The following is a 25,564-nucleotide window of genomic DNA, read 5'->3' on the forward strand; positions in this document are numbered from 1 at the left end:
GTTCAAACAGAAGTTACGAGGTTGATGCTGCTGACATTTGTGGGTGAGATTCTTGGATCTGTGTTATGCAGGTCAGATTAGGTAATCATAAAGTTCCCTTTTGGCCTTAAAATATATTACAAAAATAAAATACACACGCACTGGAACTCCCACATATTCCCATGGTCACTGTCAGTGATCTCTCAGCTCAAGATTGGTCTTCAGTGGAGTTAAAGTATGTATTAAATCAGTTCTAGAGCAAAGCCTAAAACTTGTATCTTGAGAACATGAGCTTTTGTTAAAACTTTAAATAGTTGTTCTTCTCTCTCACCCATTTACCAAATGCAGAGAAATATACAAATCAAAGAGACTTCTGAAGATCGAAAAGTTGAGACACATATAAAAACCCCTAATAAACCTTTAATTAGAGTTTTGTTTGTGTGTGTGTTTTTTTTGTTTGTTTGTTTTTACAGGACAGGTGACAAATTACATCAAATATCTGATTTTTCTCAAATGTCCAGATATTATACACATTCCCCTCTGTCTTGCAGGGAGGGATATTGGTCAACTTAACAGTTTTAGGTAAAATAAGCTGCATAATAGTACATATTACAATAATAAAATGTACAGTGTTTACAAGAAATATATTTTAGAAGCAAGAAAATGATGCATCTGCATCAAAAAGGTGACCTTTTAAAATGCCACAACTATTTTTACATTCACTCTTGCAACAGGTCACAAGATGGGGTCACTAAGATCAGATAAACAAATCACTATGATGCACATCAAATACAGCAAAATCAGTTTATATACATATAATATACATATACATGTATATTATACATATACATATATGTATATGTACATATAGTAAAACTCACGAAAATCTACCAGACCTGACATAAAATCTACTCAATCATCAAAAATATGTACTTGTCCCTCATGAGTAGAAATTTGAATGGCAGATTATATATATTATATATACTAACTCATTAGCATCTGAGACGTAAAACTGAGAATTAAAAAATTTTCAGATAACAAACCCTCCAATAATAAACATGGTGCCCTCAAAAGCACAAGGTAAGGCACAAAAGGATTTTCTGTTGCAGAATAGTATGCATCGTGTTTAATGAACCATAAGAAAAACCATGCATTATTTGTGCAAGTTCATGCTGCAAATCCACCATATCTACAAAAGAATTAAAGTGAGTTTTATTACATTTATTTTAACTGGTACACTTCCAGCCTCACCACCTATGCAATATTTAGCTGGATAATTATAGACAAAATTATGTGGTGTAAACAAGGGATCAGTGCAGCCAATAGTCTTAGATATGCAATGAAACTTCTCAGCAACAACTCTGTAGTTACTAAGAGTGAATACATGTTAATACATAAATTTAACATTGAAATAAAGTAACTCACTTGTACATTTATATTTCTAGCTCTCATGAACCAAAATTTTGTTGCAAAAAATATGCACCTTTGTTAATTTTACATGTAACTGGTTAATTAAAACTTATTTAAAGTTATAAATATATTAGGAAAGTTACTTAATCCCAATAGTACTTTGTCACAGTCCTGGTATTTGTAATAAATACAGCTTTTCACAAAATATTTTTTCAGTATCTGCCAATTGCTTCTTTATTGCTCACATAAATTTGAATCCACTACAATTGGTATCAGACCTTTCACACAAAATCAGAGTCAGATATTTCAATATAAAAACTATAAAAGATATTTAACTTGTATCTAATATTTTAAGGTGTGCGGCTGTTTGACGTTTATGTGATGGTACAGCCAACACTATAAAAAACATTAGGTTATGAATAAAATAGGAAGCTTATTCACTGCTTTAATGCAGACATCCTCACAGAACACGACTACTTTTGCCACCACCAGCATTTACACTTATATACAAAAACCAGTATATCTGCGTTCAGTTTCTGTTTCCCTCACACTTGTATGCAACCACTAAAGCCAAATTAATTTTCCCATACCCCAGTTGGAGCAAATGAATCCTTTAGAGCAACAGAAACCTAAGATTAGACTTAAAAATTAACATTTTTTACTTATTTGCCATCAGGAACTGTAGGTGTGTGTTACAAAATATCCACAAGATTATTCCACAGGAAACTATGGAAATACAGGAAGTCGTCTTTTCTCCATGCTTTTGGATTTTTATCAAAACACTTCTTGGTGCAAAAAAATACAGCCACCACATCTGAAAATGTTTAATAAATTCAGTGTTCCTCATGCAAAAATTAAATGCATTGGTTTACTCAAGCTCCAAAACTTCCTGAAGCAACTGTTTTTGTCCACTTAGCATTACTGCCTCATTGCTAAGTCCCTTTAGAAACAAGATTTCTGGAACGTTCAGACTTTTATTTAATCAATGAAGATATTACATACAAAAAGCACTAAAAAAGGAAGACGGCAGCCAAACAGGAATTTTCCTGCTGCAAGTAACAGTCCTAGCAGTTGTAGAAAGTCTTCTCAGGAGCTTCCCTGAGAGTTAGCTGTGCCTGTCCGTAGACGAAGATGTGACATTGAGTTCATGTGTTTGTTTGATGGCTTCAAAGGTGTGTTGCAAGTAAGAGCCTGGGGAAAGCGATGATGATATCGATCCAGCCGCAGGTATTTTACCGTTACCAGCTTTCCTGCAGTAAAATACAACCAATTACTAGTTTAGACCATTACATTTAGTTTAACAGATAAATATATTGCAAGTTAGATAAATACTTCAATGCACTGATGTAATCAACAAATTGCCAGATAATTCATACCTACGAAAAAAGTCAAAATGTATTTTGCTATTGCTTAATATTTTAGTTAGAAGTCATCTTACAGTGCTAGCTAAAAATGACAGTGGCTGCATTTTTCCCCAATTTATAACCCCCAAACTTCTTACCATCAAACCAAGAGCCATGTAATGCTTTAAAAGCCTTTCCTGCATATTCCGGAGACAGACACTTGACATATACACAACCCTGTGGTGAGGAAAAAAAAAAAAATTAAGTTTTAAGATCAACAAGCTAAAACACAAAGGGAATAAGGGAAATGCGTTTACCTCACGTGAATTTTTGTCCACAGCTATATGAACAATTCCATCGTTATCGCTGCATTTTTCCAAGATTGCTTCTTGAATTGCCAAATGCCAGTGGTCACCAATTTCCCTAAGTAAAACAATTAAGAGAAGATATAATGAAAGTCTGCATGAACACTTTTTTACAGTTTTTTTTTTTTTAAACAAAGCAATGTTTAAAGAAACATGCAAAGTATGTTAATGTGATATTAATATGTAGTAACATTAACCCTTGGAATGTGCACCTTGGCTGGCCAATTAAAGTAGCTAATAAAATGTTAAGGTCCCAACATGGCAATGCATCCTTTACCGGGGAAAGAGTAAAATAATCCCTTTTAAAAATCTAGAAACAGTTCAGATTTTTAAAAAATGGATGTTTCCTCAACTGGAGGGAGAATTGCCAAGATTGCTGCCAAGTAAACTCTCAGGGAGCTTGGGGAAAGGCCCAAAGATCTGAGATGTAATGGGTACTCCAAAATGTCTTGAATCCTAGTTTCTGATAGAAGTATGCCCTGGAGTGTGGACCAGATTGAAAGCTGCTTCCACTTGTCTAAATAAGCAGGTGTAGTGGATTACTTTCTGCTATTAAGCAATACCTCCTGAATTGCCACTGAGCAGTCTTCCTCCACCTGAATTAACCTTTACACCATAAGGTGCAGGCTGTTCATGTCTGCATGCAATATCTGCCTGTGATGCTGGGACAACAGGTCTGAAGAAGAGGCAGAGAGCTGATGGAGATTGAATCAAGAGGCTGTGAAGGTCCGAGAACCAGCACTGTCTCAACCATGCTGGAGCTTTAAGCATTATCTGGCATGGTCTTCTGTCAACTTGAGGATCACCTGTGGTATGAACAGAATGCAGGGGGCGGAGACGAAGAATGTGTACAGGAAACTCTGTAGGAGAGAAGTGTCAATAAATGAGCCTGGACTGTCACCCACTTAAACAGAATGATGGCATTTCGTTTTTTATTGAACAGAGATCAACAAATGAAATATTCCTGACCTGAAAGAGTTCTGAGCACACTGTTCTTCAGAGACCACTCATGATTTTTGGCAAGTTTCCTGCTGAGATGACTGGCCAACAGGTTCTGGGAACGACGTGTTCCTTTTCATGCAAAAGTCTGTTTCACAGGTTTTGACTAATTGGATAGTATCTAGACCAACAAGCCCTTGATGTAAGGGGGGAAAAGTGCAGCAAGCCTTGAAAATTGTGCGAGGATATTGATTATGAATTGACCCTTCATTGTCTGTCCATAATTTTTGGGTTCACAAACCTTCTAGCTGAGCACCCCGATCCTATCAGAGACGCATTATGCATTGTAATGAATGTCTTGGATGAAAGGGAATGAGAATATGGCACATCCCCACATATGCGGTTCTGATCCACTCACTGTTCTAAGACACTAGGAACATAGGAGGTACATGGACCCACTTGTCTAAGGGATTTCTGTTTTGTCGATAGTTTTGCTGTGATCCCCCCGGGAAAACATGTTTGGGTCACATAAGTACATAAGGCTGTGTAGCTAGCTCAGACTGTGGTGGTGGGGCATGACTTGAGAGACTTACACAGCTGGACAATAGTCTGCTTTTCTCCCTTAGGAGAGATTTCAGTCAACTTCATCGACTCAAGCAGGGTCCCAATTAACTTGATTTTCTACACTGGAACTAACACAGATATCCCCTTGTTCAGTGTATCAGACTGTCAAAGAAATGAAGGATGAAATGGATGTCATGAAGAACATGATGTTCAGATCTGCTTTGAAGTAACCAATCATACAGGTAAGGGAAGACATGCATTCCTTTCCACCTTAGGTAGGACACCGCCACACTCCAGCTGAATACTTGTGGCACCAATGACAGACCAAAGGGGAATAACGTATTCTGATAATGTTGTTGAGCTATCACAGAACTTAGAAGTTTCCTGTGACTTGGCAAGACTGCCACATGGAAGCAACTTCCTTGAGATTAAGGGCAGCAAACAGCGTTGCAATCTTGGGAAAAAATAATCGATTCTAGGGAGGTCAAGGGAACTCTTACGTACTTGATGGACTTGTTGAGATTTCAAACAACTAGAATAGGTCTCGGACAAGCCCCCTCCACAGACTTGGGAATCAAAGTATTGTAAATAATACCTCCTTCCCCAATGCTGAAAGAGAACTTCTCCTATGACTCCTAGAATGAAATGTCTGAACTTTTTGAACGAGCACTGACTTGTGAGATGGGTCCCTGAGAAAGGATGGAATAGCTAGGTGGAAAAGGAGGTGGACAGAAATTAGAGAGAATACCCCAGTCTCCCAGTGTTTAGGATCCATTTGTCTGTTATAGATTCGCAAGCACTGAGAAAATGTGATCATCTGTTTTCAACCTGGGGTGGGGGTTGGGGGGGGAGGAAAGAGGACTGGCTGTTGCTGACAACTGTAGAGCTATCCTCAAAGGAGGAATCAAATGGCATGCCTCCCGACAGCCAACTGAGAATGAGATGCTTGTGTTGTGCTACAGTTAGAGGTCTGTACAGGCACCTCTTGGGGGCTGGAGTATCAAACACTAATAAGCAAAAACTGTTGCTTGAGAGTCTTTAAAAGAATGTAAGGTCTTATCAGTTTTTATCTGAAAACAAAGACAAAACTGCCAAATAGAATATCTTATACCGTTTGTTGACAGTTCATAGCTATTACCAAGTTTGTTGACAGTTCATAGCTATTACCAAGTTCTGTAACCAGGAAGCTCTCCTCAGAGTTACTGCAGAGGCACTCACTCTAGTAGAAGCATCAACCACATGAAGAGCAGACTGGAATGACATCTTAGTCACCATGCAATCTTCTGCAAAGAAAGCCTTAAATTCCTCCTTTGCATACTCTCTGTTAGTTTCTCAGAAAAGTGGACACTGCGTCTCAGTTTACAGACAAGTTTAGCTAACAGTGCCTGCTAATTTACTACATACATCTTGAGAGAGGAGGCAGACTAAAAAATTTTCTCCCATTTAAGTCAAGTCTTTTGGGCTCTTTTTCTTTGGGTGTTGATTTAAGTCTCCCCTGATGTGATCTCTCATTGGTAGCTGTCACTACGGAAGAGTTCAGGGTGGCATGGGAATAAAAACACTTGAATATTTGTCTGTGTGCCTAGCTGTAGGGGCTAAGGAGGCTGGCATATGCCATAAGGTCTTTACTGGCTCTAGAAGAGCTTTGTTAATAGGGAGGGGCTTTCCTCACAGGGGAAGAAGAGCATGTCCAAAAGCTTGTTGTGTTTTCTTGTACAAGCTCAGCTTTTATGTCCAAGCTGCAACCATTCTTCTCAGAAGTTCCCAATGAGACAATCATCTGCAACTGAAGAGGAAGTGTCCAGGATCATGAAGTCATTAAGTGAGGAGGAAAAGATGTTAACAGGTGCAGATGGATCCTCCTGTGTTAAAAACTGGTTCCCTGGGCAAAGGTTCCTACTGAAGCACTAAGTGCTCTGTGGGAATAGCATTTTGTACTTCCAACCAAGGTGGCTTTGTCATCATATGCTCTGATGAGATTTCCCCCCGACTGGGCTGGTGATCAAGACCCAAGGGAATGGAAAACACCCCAATGTTTAACATTCTAAATCCAAACTGTGCAACTTTAAGACTGTATTCTTCATTTTACAGCCAATGCAGTCTGTAGCATGTAAGCCATAGAAGCTCCAGTGTCTTTTTTGGTGCTTCAGAAAATCAAACATTTTTACAGCCGAACAGGAGAAGACCAGAGTGACAGTGTATTTGGACAGCAGATGACTGACTACACACTATTGTTGAGGAAGTGGTCCACAGAATGCCAACACCGAAAAGCAAAAGGAAAGGGAGGGTGAGGTAAAAAAGCAAAGAGTCTCTAGTCACTTTGCCTGGTAATGCACACATCCCGAATGTTAATTTTTTGCTTATATACAATACTATTTCTCTGACCAAAGTATTGGGGTTGAAATTTTTGAGATGTGGTGCATTTTCAGGAGGGATTTGAAGAATGAAAGTTTTCCACCCCGTCCTAAGGCACATTGGAAATAGCACTTGGGGTACGACCACATTTACTTACATGACGGGATCAAACATATTGCGAATCTTTAGACATGGTGTCAAACTGTTTGGTGGCGAATTTCTTCTATCTAGATGAAATGCTACAAGGAAAAAAACAGATTTAATAGTTTAGTAAGTAATGAATACAATACTATCCAGTTTACAAGCATCTCATCTTTACATTTAATCCCTTTGTTGCCTTGAATTTAAGAGTAAGAATATCTTCCTTCCACAATATGAAGGAAAAAAATTTCAACAAATTACAATGTTCCCATAAAGACACTAATAATATTGAGAAAAAACAACAGATTTTTATTTTTTCAGATTCATAATTGCTAGGTTTGAAGATATTATTTTTGACATTCCAGCCAGTACACTGGATTGTAAACAAATTCCAGATAGCTAAAAAATTGTATGCTATAACTAATGCAGAAATTACATGCACTATCTGTAAGTAAAAACAGAAATGTAAGTTCTTGCTAGCTAGTTTAAATTTGACATGAATGTATGCAGTAATTATTCAGTTATAATTATGACCTGCCAATATGTTTATAAAGATGTAATTTTATGATAAACTTTTCATTTATACTATCCTTTGGGTATTCTACAATTCATAAGAATCTATTAAGAAATAGGAACAGATGATGTTTCAGTATAAAAATATTTCTATTATTAATTCTTTATATTGGAGTGATATATGAAGGCCCACAATCAGGATGGGGACACTATGTATTAGGAACTGGTAGAAATGGTCCTTAAACCAAAAAATTTACTATCTAATTTTAAAAACAAAAACCACACCAAGTTTACAAAGAGAAGGATGAGAACAGTAAAAATAAGAATGTGGTTACATAGATTAGCTACTGCACAACTTGATGGTTCTTTATCTGAAAGGGTTTCTGAAGAAAGACTTAAACTATCCCATTTCTACACAATCTGTCAATGGTTACCTCTTTCTTGAAGGTGCTACAGTCAAAGTGTTTTAAGTAGAAATCTGGAGGATTTGTTAGTAGCCTCACGAATTAATTCAAGGAGGGCATTCCATTTAGGGTTGCCGGGTATCTGGTTTTCGACCAAAAAGTCTGGTCAAAAAAGGAACCTGGCAGCGTCCTGTTAGCAGTGCTAACTGGACATTAAAAGTCCGGTTACCTGCAGTAATCTGCCTCCGCCACCAGGAGGTGGAAAGAGCTAGAGCCTGCAAGAGCATTCAGGAAAGGCTCCAGCAGAGAGAAATACTGGTGGCTTCCCCTTCCTGCCCCGAGAATGGCACCCCCTTCCCCCACCCTGCCCCAGTCCCCCTCCCACCCGCAGAGCGCAGCTCCCCTTTCCCCACTCATGCAAGGTGTGCCTGAAGTAATATCCCCATCAAGTTTCAGGGAAACAACCATGGGAAGTTTAATTTCTGACTTCCCCTTCTACATTAAAGCAAACGGTTGGTTGTACCAGACAGAACTAGGAGACGTGGTGGCAAAAACATCCTATATATTTTCTAAGAGCGGTCCCACTCTGAAATGCTAAAAACAACTTATCATGGATACATATTTTTGTATGCGACTTCCCCACTACAGAGTTTACAAATAAGAGGATTTATTTATTTGAATGCCACTCTTTCATACTCCACCTGAAACAGAAGTCATGCTTTTTTTTTCCTGACTTGTGCACAACAACAGCAATAAGTGTTCTGGAGGCCCAACCCTGCCCTTACACCTGTACACCACTGTTTCCAATGAGTTAGCACAAGGGTAATGAAAGTCAGACTCTGACCCCGTAAATAAAGCGCAGTTATTTTGGTTGATAATACATGAGCCAGAAAACAGCTCACTTTCTGTCTGACTACTCTGCGGACTCTGCTGTTTGGCCATTGCAGCGCTAACAGAGAAGTTTATATCTGACACTGAAGCAAACAGATGAGGTGCTAAGTACAGAGGAGCTAGTCTACTGAATAGGACAGTGCTATTTTTATATTGTCACTTTTTCAGACAACAACTGCAATTTACATTTAAATAAATTAGAAAAATCAAATTCTTCCTTTTCAAATGACAGATTAGCCTCATTAGGAGATGCAAGAATAAATAAGTGTAGAATGCAAAATATAAGTTACATTTAATAATATAACTATACCTTGGCCTTGCCATACTTTAGATGGTATAATTAAAATTTTGTCACATGCTGCAGATGGCTGTATCCATCTCCAAACCAAGAAGTCAGCGCCACCTACTCGTCGTGTCTCTGTGCGAACTCTGGATTCATTTGCAGCAAGGAAGTCAACTGCTCTATTCCAGACCTTCTTCATTTTTTTCCTTCAATTTAGAGCAAGAACAAGAATTATAATTTTAATATAACAAAAATATATTATGCATCCAAATACTAGTAATTTCTAATTAAAAGAAATATGGAGGTCACTTACTTGTAACTGGAGGTTCTTTGGGATGTCTGGTCCCTATCTGTATTCCACACATGGATAAACACGTGCACCAGGCACCTATGATCAAAGATTTCTAGCAAGTAGTGTCCGTTGGCCCATACATGCGCATTTCTTCTCATGCTCTGAACAGCAGGTATTAGGGCGGTGCAGACTGATGCCTCCCCAGTTCCTTCTTACTGAGAATCCAGTGATGATCTGCAGCAGGAGGGTAAGCAGGGCAGGTAGTGGAATACAGATAGGAACACAACTCTCGAAGAACCTCCAGTAAAAGGTAAGTAATCTCCATTTCTTCTTTGAGTGCTGGTCCCTATGTGTATTCCACAAATATGTGATTGGTAAGCAATTACACAACAGTGGAGGGAGTGCAAGGATGCAGTTGTTATAGATGTCTGTAATACTGCTGTCCCCACAGCTGCATCTGCAGAAGATGATGTCTGGACTAATGCCTGTTTCACGAAAGTATGGAGAGAGCTCTTGCCCTACATAGGTCCAGTATAAATATGTCTTGAAGAGATGCTGTAGAAGTCACTTGTGTTCTAGTGGAGCGGGCACTCACCGCTCTGGGGAGGCACATACACCAGTTGATAATGAATGATGAAACCAGAGATCCACTCAGAGTCTCTGAGCAAATAATGCTTGTCCTTTTAATCACTCTGCTAAAGGAACAAGCTATCTAGGTATTTTCCTAATTGATTTGTTCTCCAATGGCAGAACGCTAAAGCCCATTGTACATCAAGAGAGTGAAATCTTCTCTCATCAGAAGCATGAGGTTTTGGGAAAAAAAATACCAGTAAGCGAGTAAGCTGATTTGTGTGAAACTCAGAAATTACCTTAGGGATAAATTTTGGGAGAAGGCAAAGAGAAACCTCTTTATGAAAACTAGTATACTGCCATAAGCACTCCCAGTTCACTTGCCCTTTTGGCTGACATGATGGTGGCTAGGAAGACAACTTTCATAGAGAGGTAGGACATGGAGCAGGTAGCAAAATGATTAAAAGGGAAGTCTGGTAAATTCTGAAAGAACAAGATTAAGATCCAAGTGCAGGGTTGGTTTCACGCAGTGGAAAGGTTCTAATGAGGCCTTTCAGGAATCTGATTGTAGTTGGATGAGTGAAAACAGGATAGCTCTTAACTGGAGGATGAAAAGCAATGATTGCTTCAAGGTAGACCCGCAGCAAACTAACAGTCTCAAAGTCCATGAATAGATAGTCTAGAGTAACAGCAATTCCTATGATTTCAGTGGATAATTGGCTCTGTTGTGTCCAGGAGGAGAAACATCTCCATGGGTCAGCCAGCATTTTCTGGTGCAATCCTTTCTGCTTTAAGAATAGACTGAATAGTCTCCAAACATGAATGTTTATGTCTGATGCCCATCCAAATATGAGGCTGTGAAATGAGAAGGGCCTGGGTTGGGATATCCGGCCCCACTGTTCTCGAGGCAGGAGATCCGGAAAGGGTTGGATGTTGATGGGAGGTCAGGTTGACATTTTCAGAAGTTATCTGAGCCAGTTGGACACAATAAGAATAATCCGAGCTTTGTCATGGTGAATCTTTTGTAGAATTTGTAGTACCATTCGGATGGAAGGAAAGGCATACTTGAGGTGGTCCATCCATGGTAGATGAAAGACATCGCCCCTGCGGCCTTGGCCCAGAGCTGTTGCTTCCACCACCTACGAGGGATGTGGCCATGAAAATGGCCACACCTGGCAGATGGATAAGGAAAGGACTCCCACACATACTTGTTCTGGGTTTGTCCAACAAGACAAGCTGTGACCTTAGTAGGAATCATACTCTAGTATTCATGTGTTGTGTCTGTAGGGTTAGTAAGCAGACCACAGCCAAGCCAGGACTTTTCTATATTGACACAGATTCCCTAGGAAGATAACAGACAATGTAGGAATAGGGACACCAACTGAACATCCATTCTGGATTTGCCTGTCAAGAGCCAGTCATCCAGATATGAACAGACGGTGTAGTCATCCAGGCCAACCTCACTGAGAAGACCTCTGTGAAGACCCTGGGTGCTGTAGCTAAGCGGAACGGGAGCACTTTGAATTGGTAGTGCTCTTGGCTTACCAGGAAATGGAGGAAACTTCTGTGGGACAGGCAAATGTCCACATAAAAGTAGACATCTTTCACATCAAGAGCCATGATCCATGTGCCCTCTTCAACAAAGGGGATTATGAATGCCAATGTGACCATGCAAAATTTTGATTTTTTGAATAAAGACATTCAGTTGGCATAGACCGAGAATTGATCTCCAACCTCCGTTTTCCTTGGGCGGGAAGAAATATGGGGAGTAGAACACTGTCTCTCGATGCTGAGGTGACATGTGCTCTATAGCTTTTCACTGAAGAAGAGTCCACCTCCGAATGGAGGATCTCCTTGTGAGAGTGGTCCTTGAAAAGAGGTCAGGAAGGGGTTTCTGGTGGTGAGGTGACAAACTTGATTGCAAAGCCAGACCGAATCCTCTCCAGCACCCACTTGGCCACTCTTGTTGCCCTCCAGTTGCGAGTGAAATGAGCAAGGTAGCCACCAAAAGTTTTTTGGGGAGGGGGGGAAATGAAGGATGGCATCAATAGAGGAACGCAGTTCTCAAGTATCCTGTCAAAAGTAACCTATGGATGGTGAGTGGGGTTGAGTGGTGGCAGCTGAGGAGGAGAACGCAAATTTGAGTTTTTGTACCCTCTGGCACTTACGTGGTAGTTTGTAAGAGCACTGGTTTAAAAAAAGGACTGAGGGAAAAGGTTCAGGCTTATAAATCTGCTTGTGGTGCTCTCTCTTTGCGGCTAAGATGTAAATGCTCAGGGAGCATTAAGGACTCTAGAACTTAAGTGAGTAAATCAACTCATCTCCTTTCAGTGAAGGCATCGGACTCACCAAAGGGGAGGTTCTCAGGGGTATTCTCAGGGGTTCTCCCTGTAGAACCCTGAAGCTTGAAGCCAGGACTCTTGTCTCATGACTATAGTGTGGCAATAGCTAGAGCCCTGTGTGGATACAAGAATTTGTATCCATATCCAATCCAAAATAGTGGATATTCACAGATTTGCAGGACTATAGCAGTAGCTCTGGACATAGTGTCAGCTGCATCCACTGCTGTTTGGAGCAGTCTTAGCCACCAGTTTACTTCATTGATGAAGGCTTAGAACAGAGTCCTGTCCTCTTGGGGAAGTCTGTCCTGAATTCCACACATTCGGAATAATTTGTGAAATCATATTTTGCTAACAGAGCCTGGTAAGTCAGCAGTTCTGAGCTGAAAGCTGCTAGATGAAAATACCTTCCTCTCCAGAAGGTCAAGGAATTTAGTGACCTTGTATCAGAGTTGCCATGCAGCGATGCAGCCTGGATCTTTCTGTGGCTCCCTGCACCACCAAGCAACTTGACGGGTAAACAGAACTCTGCTTCTTCAGCTGGTACAAAGTAACAATTTTCAGCCCTTTTTGGTGTGGGGGCACAGAAGGCTGGAATGTGTCATACTGCCCTGGCAGGTACTATAATGGCCTTGTTTACTGAGAAGGCCAAAAGGTTGTAGAATGTCCAGGAGTCTACACTGCATGTCACTGATCTCCTCAAGACAGATCTTGAGCACAGCTGCCACTCTCTACAAGAGCTCCTGGTATTGCCTGTGGTCATCAGGCAGAGATGGGGATGATTTAGAGACTGCCTCATCTAATCAGGAGGATGACATGCTCAATGGAACTGTCAACACCAGCGATCCAGCTCAATTTCCTCCTTTGCTTACTCCAATGGGGCCAGGTGGCACTGGCTGGGAGAAGAGGGCCAAGTGTGATTCTTGTCCAGATCTGGGATTCTAGTGTACAGAGCCAGAAGGGCCAAAATGAAGGCTAATTGAATGGGGAGTGCTTCAAGGCACTGGGTGTCAACAGTCCCCTGGGTAGTAATACCTGGGCGGAGGGTGGCTCCAAGACCTTGAAGAAGTTCTGTGTAGACTGGTCTCCAGTGGAGGGAGTGAAGGTTCATCCAGAACATCAGACTCATCTGATGAAAAAACAGGTTCAAGTTCCACCTGTCATGCCATTGGTATGTTCCAGCTTGTGGACAGGGTATAGGAAAGACCCTTTCTCCTCAAGGTGGTTTCTTCTGGTATTGAAGTGTCCCACGGAGGATGGGACAAGGAAAAAAAAAAAAGAAGAGAAGATTATGGGTAGGATAAGTCAAACATATCCTCCGGTGACGTAAAGATCTCAGTTCATCCTGGAGTTCAGAGTCCTGGAGGCCAGATTGACAGATTCAGTGCATCTCAGGAGATGGGCTCAGCAGATCCTTCTTGGAGTATGTTGAATGGGAATCCAACATGGAATTTCTAGTTGAAGCTGGAGGTTGCTGATTTTTGACCTTTGAAAGTTGGAGTCGGAACCAGAGCTGGAAGCAATGGATCCTTCCTCCATCGCACCTTGCCTTCTTGATCGGAAGATTTAAGCAGACTTAATTCTTTAAGACTCATGCATGAGCACTCAACCAACTTGGATAGGGACAGAGAGGTGTCCTGTCTCTCAGAGGAAGATCTGGATAGAGATACGTCCTTATGCTTATGTTCATATCCCATACTCTTATGAGAGGCTTAATGGTTTTGGCCTCTGCTCCAGAATTCATGCTCAGAGGGATGCTACTCACCATCTGAGGCCACAGCACGGGGGGTGGGGGGGAAGAGGAGGAAGGGGGAGCGTCTTCCCAGTCCGGGTCAGACTGAGGTCTCATGGCTTTCTCCATGAGATGTTTCCACAAACAGCTCATCCCTCATGGGTTCAGGGAGGGAAAGAGCAACAAATGTTGCACTTCATGGTGAGCCTCCCCAAGGCAGTAAAGGCAGTGCAGGTGTTCACTACTGATGGAGAAAAAGAACTGCGTTTCCTGCCCCTGCTCTAACCCTGGGATGCTGGGCACAGTACTTTTCTGTGGGCAGGAACTCCTTGAGGTGGAGAGAACTAAACTAACTATAAAGTCTAAAAATTCTAAGAATACTAAATACTAAACTATATACAATATATAATATTTACAAATTAGAAGACAAAGATAGTTTTAGATAAAGAGGATTCTGACTCTGGCCATGCAGTGGTAAGAAGGAATTGAAGAAGCATTGATCTGCACCACCCCTCATGCCCTCACTGCAGAGCATGATGAAAACAATTGAGATGTGCAGACCAACGGACACTACTTGCTAGATATCTCTGATCTCGGGTGCATGATGCGCATGTGAACCCATGTGTAAAATACACATAGGGACCAGCACTTGAACTAAGGTTTTTCATCTCTTATGCCTGCAATTTAATCTAAATGGATTCATTTACTCATTTGAAATATTCAGTAGCTTAGTTTATTGACTAAGGCATTTATGTATGTGTAAACTCAACATACTGCCCTTTAAAGCAATTCAACAGAATAATCTGAACATACCTGTCCTGAGGTGGTATTAAGGAATCACACACATGGGGAATAGGCATATATGGCTGCAAGTCTTTGTTCTCCTGACATGCCTCATTGTGACTTCTTAGAACATCTGAGAACACCACAACCAACAATTAGCTACACTGTTACGAGTCAACTTCAAATTTAGTCACCTTTTAAAAAAAAAAAAGAATCAGAAGCAGTTCTGGGTATAAACAGCTGCTTCAAGTCCCCTGCCAATATCAGTAGTTTTACAGGTTTCAGAGTAGCAGCCGTGTTAGTCTGTATTTGCAAAAAGAAAAGGAGTACTTGTGGCACTTTAGAGACTAACAAATATATTTGAGCATAAGCTTTCGTGCCTTTTTGGTTTTTAAAAAGCTCTATGGAAGACAAATCAGGGAAACTGAGTATACAGGGAAAACAGCAAAACTGACTGTATACAAAGTGCTGTCAAATGTAAAAAAAAATAAGCCTGGAATAAAGGGGGGGAGGCGGAATTCTCTATAAATCAGTTCTGAGTTAATAATCTTGAGTGTTATTTTTAACTATATGTAAAAGAAGTTTTAGACAGAAGTGGGTTGTGTTTATATTCTTTAAAAAAAAAAAAGTTACTCTATTCCCTCCCCAACAAAATTATTTTTAAAACAAATGATTGTGATAGAGTTATATGGACATTAATATTGTATATCATATATAATCACGTTTGTCCTTCAACCCCGTTCGGATTTGGATCAACCACTGTAGTTAACAGGAAGTCCTAAATCAAGACAGTTTTAAAATGAAGCTACTGTCCTAAACAACACTGCGTGTATATACTGTCACTCAAAAGTAGTAAATTAATATTGAGGGGTTAATCTGGATATTCAACTTCAGTAAATAAAATTTGGTCCAGTTTTGGAATGATCTGTTAAAAGGCTTCTTTCACTGGTATACAGCCACTGAAGATTACTTCAGTACTGAATTTATCAGTTTTAAAAGGAAAGTTGGCCAGATCTAGCTTAATTACAAGAATAAATTGGATGTGGAGAGCATTGTGTCACCATTATATAACCCATCCACTACCCTTCCCCATTTCCATTTTTAAGAATAGATTGTTCAGTTAGCATAACTTTGACTATGCTATATTCAAGGTAATACCACAAATCTTCAGGATTGCAATAATGTATAATATTCATAAATCGAACACGTTATGCCAGTGGTTTGCTTGGGTTTAAAGCACAGGCTAAAGTGGTTTAGCACTTCTGGATACAGAATAGCTATTTTGCCTAAACTACTGAGCTAATAATGAAACATGGGAAGGAAATGCACTCGCAATAGAAGATGTGGGAGTGTGTGAACACAAAATCAAAAGATGAGCATTCGACTTGCCACTTGATACGGAAAGAATCAGTATTTTGAAAATTTGAACAGGTTTTCTAAACCAGTGTTTGTTGTATATTTTAAAAATTCATACCTATAATCTTTACAACCATATCATACATCTGCCTGGTCTCCTCTTCCTCTTTTGTCCAGCGATATTTCATGTAGTGCAAGACTCCCCAAACCATCCCTATACCTGCATTAAAATTCATAATATTCTTTTAGATATACTTAGAACTTTAGCTATTCTTAAATGTGCACCACGTACTAGCTGGTGTGTTAAATTCAGCAAAAGCCTTGATGTATCAGAAGTACATACTACACGTTACTGTTAATGTTTTGCATTTTTGCAACAAAGCAGCACAGAAGCAAGTTTGGGGGCTGAATAGGAAATGGGTTACTAGATTTTTTAAAAAAATACTTCATTGATATCACTAAAAGGACAGTTTCCCTCTGCTGAGCATCACATTTTGCTATTATTATTGGTAAACTAAAGACCATTTAATTTTCCCTGAGATGAAGTACAATACAATTTGGATTATCTTGACAGAGGAAAATAGTAAGGTTTCACATAAGCCAATATCCTCTCTAAACCTTCAGTTTAACAGCCTGTGGAACTTTAAAAAGCACACGCTTTGCAGCTTTTGGATTCTATCTGTTGGCTACAGGCAAGCGTTTGGGAGTAGAGGCAGGATGTTTGTAAATGGGAAAGTCTCATTTCTCAAACTTGGACTGCTTCAATTCAGTAGTGTTACTTGCTGAGAAGTACTGTATGTATTTCTACAGCTGAAAATCATTCTGATCCTAACTTTGTATCTCCAAAGAGGTGACAAATCTTTAGGCTTAGCAGAGTGCAGCCTCCACAGTTTGTGCCTATATGGATCAGGTGTCCCTGGTACTGCACAGAGCAGGGAGCTCTCTGTAGCCCCACTGTCACAAACCACCTCCCTTACTCCCATGACAGTGGAGCTGCAGTGGGCCAGTAACAGCCTATCCCCGCAGGCGCAAAGTGTGGGGAAGCCTGAGGGCCAGAGCACAGATTCTGGCCAGGATGACGAGTTCCAGGCAGCAAGGGAGGCCATCTCACTGCTGAATGGCTCCATCCCCAGGCACTAGCCATTCAGCAGTAGGATGGCCTCCCCTGCAGCTGAGGCTCCTCCTCCTCCCAGTCCTGGCTGGTGGTCTGTTCTGCCATGCCAGGACCACAGCCTTGCCCATACCTTACACCTGCAGGGAACAGGCATCACTGGCTCTGCAGCTGTGCAGGCAGCCCTCTGCAGCTCTGCTGTCACAGTCCCGCTAACTCACTCACCAGGCGAGGAGTGTGGGAGCCATCCCCAGAGAAGGAACTGTTTAGCAGCACCCAGCAACCAAGATATCCTCCTTGCGGTCCCAGCCAGGGGTCTCTGCTCCACCAGGACTGTAGCCTCCCTCACACCTTGCGCTCTGGTGTCTTGGGACCCTCAACTATTCAAGGAATCCCCTGCAACCCTGCTGCCATTGCTGGGAGCCCCCTGAAGCCCACTACCAGCACTGCCCTACACCTAACCCCAACCCTACTACCCCCTTTATTTCCAACAACTGTAAAAATAAAAAATTGTTAAAAACAAACATTGATAAATATCAAAATGGGGAGCGGGAGGGGAGGGGGGGGAAATCAAATTCTGCCAAGCCTACAAGTCCTTCTCTGCTTCAGTTCCAGACAAAATATCTGGTATTCTAGTTATTGTACATAACATGTTCAACTCAGAATTTGACCCAGGTTCTTCCCCACTGGACTTCACCAGTCAGGAAATTAAGCTTACTGTTCTTTAACAATCTTGTCAAACATTCCCATGTGCATAAAGGAGCTAGGGGGCAGGAGAGAAAGAAAGGAAAACAAGGTGCCACACTATTCTCAATGATGAAATTGTGAATTCTCTGCTCAAGAAGTCATCTCCTGAAGTGGACAATCTTCTTATTGATCTGTATCAAATTTTTGGGGGAATGTTTAGCGAGAAGGTCATGGATAGTAATTTCTGATGGTTTCTGGAGTTCTGATTCCTCTTCCCCTTAACCCTAGTATGGGACAGACATTGCACTGGTTGATGATCTCTTAGCAATGAAGAAACAGTGTTGAAGGAAATGGTTCTTCCATCCATTTTTGATACACTGACCATGAGATCTTTTTTGATTCATGTGCAGTCCACACAGGAACCAGTCTATGGCTCTTGAGTAGTTCCATCCCTTTTCAGCAAAGGATCCGAGAGGCTATTTATTATTAGCAATACCATCCAAAGTTCAATACAGTCAAGTCAGAGAATGTTAGGGGCTACTCATTCAGCAGGATTTCACAGTAAAAATGTTAAAATTATTCCTAGTAGTCTGCATCCAAGTTCAAGGCTCTGATTTTGGCTTATTGAATCATATATAGTTTGGGATTCAGTTACTTAAAAAAATCTCTTTTCCATGCAAAATTACTTCTGATGAGATCAGCAGTGACAACTGAGCAAGACCCCTGTCCGTTTAAACAGGAGGGCATCAGACTGGCATTTTCTATTAATGATTCATTACACTAACCCATGTTCTGCATCAGTCTGTCATAGCCCAGATTTGTTGTTAAGGAGCATGCAATGGGTTGATAAGTGAGCTTGTAGTTATTCTATTGTGGGATATATTTTAGTTAGGATGGCCTTGACTAGGCAGTGAATTTGTTTGTACAGGGGGTTGTATTATTTTTGCATTAATCATTGCATCGCACCCTGAGTCAGTGACTGGTGTGCCATACAGAAAAATAAAAGTTAAAGACCTAATTTTCTACCCCTAAGTCAAAACTGATTGCAATTGGGGTGTTGATTAAAGAACATCTGATCTACAGATAACAGCTTTAATTAACCAAGCTTCACACAAGTGCTACTGTACAGGATAGGTTTTATTTTCAGTGCTTTCTACAGAAATAATATACAGGTTCTCTGGAATTTCTACTCTATCCTCTCCATGTAGACAGTCTCATCTCCCCTCCTCCATCAACACCTACTCAGAATGTTTTTTAAAGGTTATATTATTTGTTAGTTTTCATTACTACTGTCCATAAATGTTTAAACAAATCAATGCCCCAAGGATAAAAAAAAATTTCCCCTTCCGATAAACGTTTATAAAAGTAATTGTATATGACTTGTACCAAAAACTTCAGATTTAATAATTTTTTAAGATAATGTTGAAATAAAAAGAAAAACGGTACAGAGTTTAGGCATAGAAGTTTCTGGTTATCAGGTAATAAGGTACAGCTTATCAAGGGGTGCGAAATTCAGTTTAGAAGCGGGTGTCGTAAGGAACAACAATCAAGTCATATCAATTTATTACTTCAATTAAACTGTGAGCCAACTCACTCCAGACAAAGAAACATGACAGACAGAATTAGAAGGCAAACATTGCTAGACCCTGTCCCCACCCACACACTTAAATGCAAATTACAACCATTAATAGGCTGAATTTAAATAACTTACCCAAAAGCAATATTGATAATCTGTGAGTTACAGTAATAAATGCACGGCGAAAACGACATCTGAAAGACATCTGTGGTCTAGTAGATTCCAGGTATTTCACATCAGTTACATTATTTAATTCCTCACTGGGGTCATTACCAATACACCTATTTAAAAACATTTAACAGTGTTAGGGCTAAATTAACTTATTGTGAAAATAAAAGCCTATGAAATAAAATCACTTACTTTATACCAACATCTTCCCCCCTACTCATAATCCATTGTAGGGCTGTGTTAAGTACTTTTTCATACTCTGGACCTAAACTCTGTCAAAAACAAGTAGCAGAAGTAAAAAATTGATTTATTCTGGTATATTAAAGAATGTAACACTAATACATAAGTTTATGTAATACCATATAAGAAGGATTAGTAGCCAATACTGATTATTTTTCATATAAAGTTTTAACAACGCACACAAAGGGACACCAAATATATGCATATTATATGTAACTTTGGGACTAAAAATGAACGACATCCCTTGAATTGAGAGATATTTGAGAAGTGTGCCATTCTCAATTTTAAAGGAGTCATGAATCACAACATTCAGTGATAGTCTACCATTTGATCACTAGGGGGAGCTCAGCATTCTGCAAAATTAAAACCAAAACTAGATATGAACCTATATATAGAATTTATCCTACAAGGTAAACTGCAACAAAAGATTAATTAAATTTTAAATGCATAATATACTATCAAAATTTTAATTAATCCTTCCTTTCCTAGCATACTAATGTTTCTACTGTAAATCATTTCACGTCATCTGTTGTAGGAGAAAGCCTTCATTACTTTTTGGCAGGTAAGCTTCACAATTCACCTTTAAATATCCTTTGCACAACCAAACTGAAGCTGAAATACAGTTTAAGGAATACTTTTCTGAAAAATGTAAACTGAAAGAAGATTTTACAGTAAGCCTTATTCTATCACCTAAGGATCAGACTGATATAAATCGTCCTAAAATTAGAGGACAAAAGTTAACGTGTGAACTTATTTTCGCACCAAGAATGAAAGCACTGAGTAGATTCTAATGTGCTGAATGTGTTGCATTGCTTTAAAATTCTGTCACTACGCACAATTAGTGAAGTGCTGCACATCAGATGTTATATTTATATTCCAGTTACAGGCTAGAAGAGTTTTAAGAGTAAATGAAACTTGTATTTAAAAATGACAAATTTGTATACCAATTTACAGCCTCTCACATTTACAGATTTGAAATCTTATCACCATAACAAATGCCTTTACTTCCTCTGCTAAAATCCTCTACTGTGCATTTTATCTCTTATCTTTACTATTAACACCTTTTTCTACAGCTCTGCATACCAATAGATACAGAACATTGCTATCCATCTTCACCCATCGTTCAGAAGTGCAACCAGCACCACCTCCACTCCCTCCCATTAATGTTTGGGATGCTGTTCAAATTGTCCCTTTGTTCACAGTATAAGTGATTTTTGCCAAGTAAACATTTAGTTTAGCTGTTAAAATGAGAATACAAAAAAAACTCCAAATACCATATTGTTTGGTTTAAAAAAAAAAGAAAGATTAAAATGGAGTAGCAACTTAACAGTATTTTTGCCCCAATTGGGAGCAAAAGGAAGAGTGAGACAAAACCCTCCTTTCAGAAAGTTCCAAATGCATCACTTTGATAAGAACTCTCTTATGGAGGTGGTTGAAAAATACAGACTTGAAACTTCAAAAAAAAGAGGGTTGGATATTTTTGCAAAAATGTTCACAAAATTATTCCATTTTTCAACCAGCTCTATTCTCATGCTCTTCCCCTTATCTATTATGGAATGCATATATAGGTTGGGTTTCCTAAGAGACTTCTGCCTCTAAGTCCTGTCAAAGGGCCTCATGCTGTTACTGCTGTTGGCTAGCACATACCCGGTAAACTTAGGGCGTGGCTACACTTGAGAGTTAGAGTGCATTAAAGCAGCCCCGGGCACCCTAGCTCAGTCCCCGTCCACACTGGCAAGGCATATAGAGCGCTCCGACTCCATGGCGAGCGCGCTCCTGGTACTCAGCGAGAAGATTAAAGCTTGTTGCATAGTAGCTGAAATGCCCGGGCGTCAGTGTGAATGAGGTGTTGCATTACTGTGCTCCGATCAGCCTCTGGAAACGTCCCATAATCCCCATAAGTCAAGTGGCCACTCTTCCCATTGTTTTGAACTCACCTAGGAACACGGATATGCCCTTTGAAAGCTCCGTTTCTGACAGCCGGCTCCGAGACAAAGCAAACTGTTACTGTGGAATGCTGTGTGTGCGAAAGAGAGGTGGGGAGGAGTGGGAGGTCTGCTGCTGTCTGAACTTACAAGACAGCACGCTGACATGCTTTCAGCCCCCCAAAACCCACTCTCTCCCCCCACATACACACAACACACTCCCTGTCACCCCACCCCACCCCCCATTTGAAAAGCACGCTGCAGTCAATTGCATGCTGGGAAAGCTGCCCATAATGCACCACTCCCAATGCCGCTACAAGTGCCATAAATGTGGCCATGCCAGTTCATTTGAAGCTGTCAGTGTGGACAGACTGCAGCACTTTCCCTACTGCGCTCTACGAAGGCTGGTTTAACTCAAAGCGCTCTACATCTGCAAGTGTAGCCATATCCTTAGAGGCCATCCTCTCTCACCGAAAAGAGGATCACCCTTGCTTCTTCTCTGCGTCCATGCAACTGAAAACAGCATGAAGACACAGAATAGCAAAATGCTACTCTCTATTGAATTCTGACCTATCCTTTTACACTTTTGTAATTCACAAGCTTAGAGCAAAATTTGTGCTTATAAAGCAACATCTCCATTCAATTTTAAAATCTATGTTCTCTTAAGATTCTATATACGATATCTAGGATGTTCTGGCTCATTTCATGAAACAGGAAAAGGTTAAAGGATGTAACAAGTACCTTTACTTTCTACATTTACACTCACATTCACAGAAGAAATTTTGCAGTTTAATAAAACAGTCTTTTCCCTTTCCCCCAAAAATAAAAACCATAAGGGCTTTGTGTGAAAGATATGTTCATTTCCAGTGAAATACAAAAAAAGATATGCAATAAGTAGTTAAATTTTAATTATACTGCTACACTGCACGTGAAAGCAGCTTTTTAAATACAAATGGTAATGTTAAAATTTGTGCAAACCTTAAAAGATAAAACTAATGAAAAAATATATTTTCCAATTGCTTACTTTTAAATATGCAGCGGTCTCCTGGACGGAAAGATTTCTCTGAATAGAGTTGCCACAGTCATGATCTCCTGGTAAAATTAATTTTTTTTTAAAATTTTAATCTCTATATTACTTTGTTATATAAACTAAAAAGCCCACAAGTGCAAACTTGCACAGTTAATGCAATCTACACAAGCAGAGAATAGTTGGAGGTGCTAAGTATTTAAAATAAGAATGTGGGAGAGAGACTTCCGGATGCTTTTCCCCCCCAAAACATCTGATTGCCACAACTATCAACTGTGATGCTACAAATATCATTAGAACTTCAGGTACGAAACAAAAAACAAGAGCAGAAGCACATTTTTAAAAGCCTTTAAAAACTGGAAGTGAAATAAAAGGTAGTTTACAGAACTTTATTAAAAGAAACATTAAGACTGAGGCAAAACAGAAGAATTACTGATTCAGTTAAGGGTGAACACTTGGTCCACTTCCAAACCCTACCCCAAAAGGATGCCTTAAATAACTGGATAATCCTCCATTTTTTGCCTAATTACTGGGAAACTTCTTACATATATGAATTATTTTTTCCTGGCTTTTTCTTTCAAAATCGTGAGAGTCATAAGTTTCTATAAATTTCCTTTCCTAAAATGAATCTAGTACATGAAGTAAATTCAGTGCATTGAAAAAGGCTAGAAAGTATACACATACATACCGTTTTATATTTTAAGATAAAAAATGGTTACTTTACATGCAAACCAATGTAAAGTAAAAGCAGATTTCCCATTTACTCTGAATACATTTTTGTGTAATAACTTACTACCACATTGGTCTTGCAAATTTCTTATATAAGCGCACCTTAAAAAAAAAATCAGTAAATAGAAGCATCTAGAACCAACAGAAATGCAGAGTGCGTTTTACACACTTGCCCCTGTCGTCATAAAATGAATGAGAGTCAAACTTAAGGGAGGAGGGGGGAGAAAAATCAATGTGTGAACACTAGCTTCTTGAACAGATCTAATGGTATTTGAAACTTTCTATTTTATCTCCTTATAATAAACGTGTGCAAACAGAAAGTCGTAAAACCTTGCAGACCCGAGTCAGTCTGGAAAACTTCAAGAATTATATCACCATCGTTCTATTAGTAGGCTTGACCAGAACTAGACTTCTAGATTAAATGCACCTCCTTGATCATCCAGAGAAACTGTAGTTTATTGACAGGTTTCAGAGTAGCAGCCATGTTAGTCTGTATCCACAAAAAGAAAAGGAGTACTTGTGGCACCTTAGAGATGAACAAATTTATTAGAGCATAAAGTTTTCGTGGGCTACAGCCCACTTCATCAGATCCATAGAATGGAACATATAGTAAGAAGATTAGACAGACAGACAGACAGACACACACCCCAGAGAAGGTGGAAGCTGCCGACAAAATGTAAGAGGCTAATTAATTAAGATGAGCTATTATCAGCAGGAGAAAAATACTTTTGTAGTGATGATCAAGATGGCCCATTTAGACAGTTGACAAGAAGGTGTGAGGATACTTAACTTAGGGAAATAGATTCAATATGTGTAATGACCCAGCCACTCCCAGTCTCTATTCAAAGCCAAGTTAATGGTATCTAGTTTGCATATTAATTCAAGCTCAGTAGTTTCTTGTTGGAGTCTGTTTTTGAAGCATTTCTGTTGCAAAATTGCCACTCTTAAATCCTTTACTGAGTGGCCAGAGAGGCTGAAGTGTTCTCCTACCGGTTTTTTAATGTTATGATTCCTGATGTCAGATGTGTCCATTTATTCTTTTGCATAGAGACAGTCCGGTTTGGCCAATGTACATGGCAGAGGGGCATTGCTGGCACATGATGGCATATATCACATTAGTAGATGTGCAGGTGAACGAGCCCCTGATGGCATGGCTAATGTGATTAGGTCCTATGATGGTGTCACTTGAATAAATATGTGGACAGAGTTGGCATCGGGCTTTGTTGCAAGGATAGGTTTCTGGGTTAGTGTTTTTGTTGTGTGGTTCCTGGAGAGTATTTGCTTCAGGTTGGGGGGGTTGTCTGTAAGCGAGAATTGGTCTGTTTCCCAAGATGTGTTAGAGTGAGGGATCATTTTTCAGGATAGGTTGTAAATATTTGATGATGCGCTGGAGAGGTTTTAGTTGAGGGCTGAAGGCGATAGCTAGTGGCGTTCTGTTATTTTCTTTGTTGGGCCTGTCCTGTTTGTCTCAGTCTGAGGGATTGGAGCAAATGCGGTTGTATCTTAGAGCTTGGCTGTAGACAATGGATCGTGTCCTGGATGGAAGCTGGAGGCATGTAGGTAAGTATAGAGGTCAGTACGTTTCCGGTATAGAGTGGTGTTTACGTGACCGTCGCTTATTAGCACAGTAGTGTCCAGGAAATGGACCGCTTGTGTGGATTGGTCTAGGCTGAGATTGATGGTGGGATGGAAAGATACAACCGCATTTGCTCCAACCCCTCAGACAGAGACAAACACCTACAAGATCTCTATCAAGCATTCTTAAAACTACAATAACCACCTGCTGAAGTGAAAAAACAGATTGACAGAGCCAGGAGAGTACCCAGAAGTCAACTATGCAAA

General features: G+C 40.0%; 1 protein-coding gene across 1 annotated transcript in view; it reads right to left on the bottom strand.

The window, feature by feature from the left end:
* Window positions 1-367: 367 nt before the first annotated feature.
* The window catches only part of LEMD3 (LEM domain containing 3), an 82,308-nt gene continuing 57,111 nt past the window's right edge, over window positions 368-25,564 (bottom strand). The window contains exons 4-13 of the mRNA XM_038404879.2: window positions 22,991-23,058; window positions 19,994-20,073; window positions 19,769-19,914; window positions 16,378-16,479; window positions 14,934-15,036; window positions 9,215-9,393; window positions 7,113-7,194; window positions 3,050-3,155; window positions 2,891-2,969; window positions 368-2,639 (exon numbers count right to left, since the gene is read on the bottom strand). Coding sequence (XP_038260807.1) covers window positions 2,476-2,639; window positions 2,891-2,969; window positions 3,050-3,155; window positions 7,113-7,194; window positions 9,215-9,393; window positions 14,934-15,036; window positions 16,378-16,479; window positions 19,769-19,914; window positions 19,994-20,073; window positions 22,991-23,058 — 1,109 coding nt within the window. The 3' untranslated portion in view covers window positions 368-2,475. The remainder of the gene's footprint in view (window positions 2,640-2,890; window positions 2,970-3,049; window positions 3,156-7,112; window positions 7,195-9,214; window positions 9,394-14,933; window positions 15,037-16,377; window positions 16,480-19,768; window positions 19,915-19,993; window positions 20,074-22,990; window positions 23,059-25,564) is intronic.

The sequence above is a fragment of the Dermochelys coriacea genome, chromosome 1, assembly GCF_009764565.3.
Source record: "Dermochelys coriacea isolate rDerCor1 chromosome 1, rDerCor1.pri.v4, whole genome shotgun sequence".
In the NCBI taxonomy this organism is placed as follows: Eukaryota; Metazoa; Chordata; order Testudines; family Dermochelyidae; genus Dermochelys; species Dermochelys coriacea.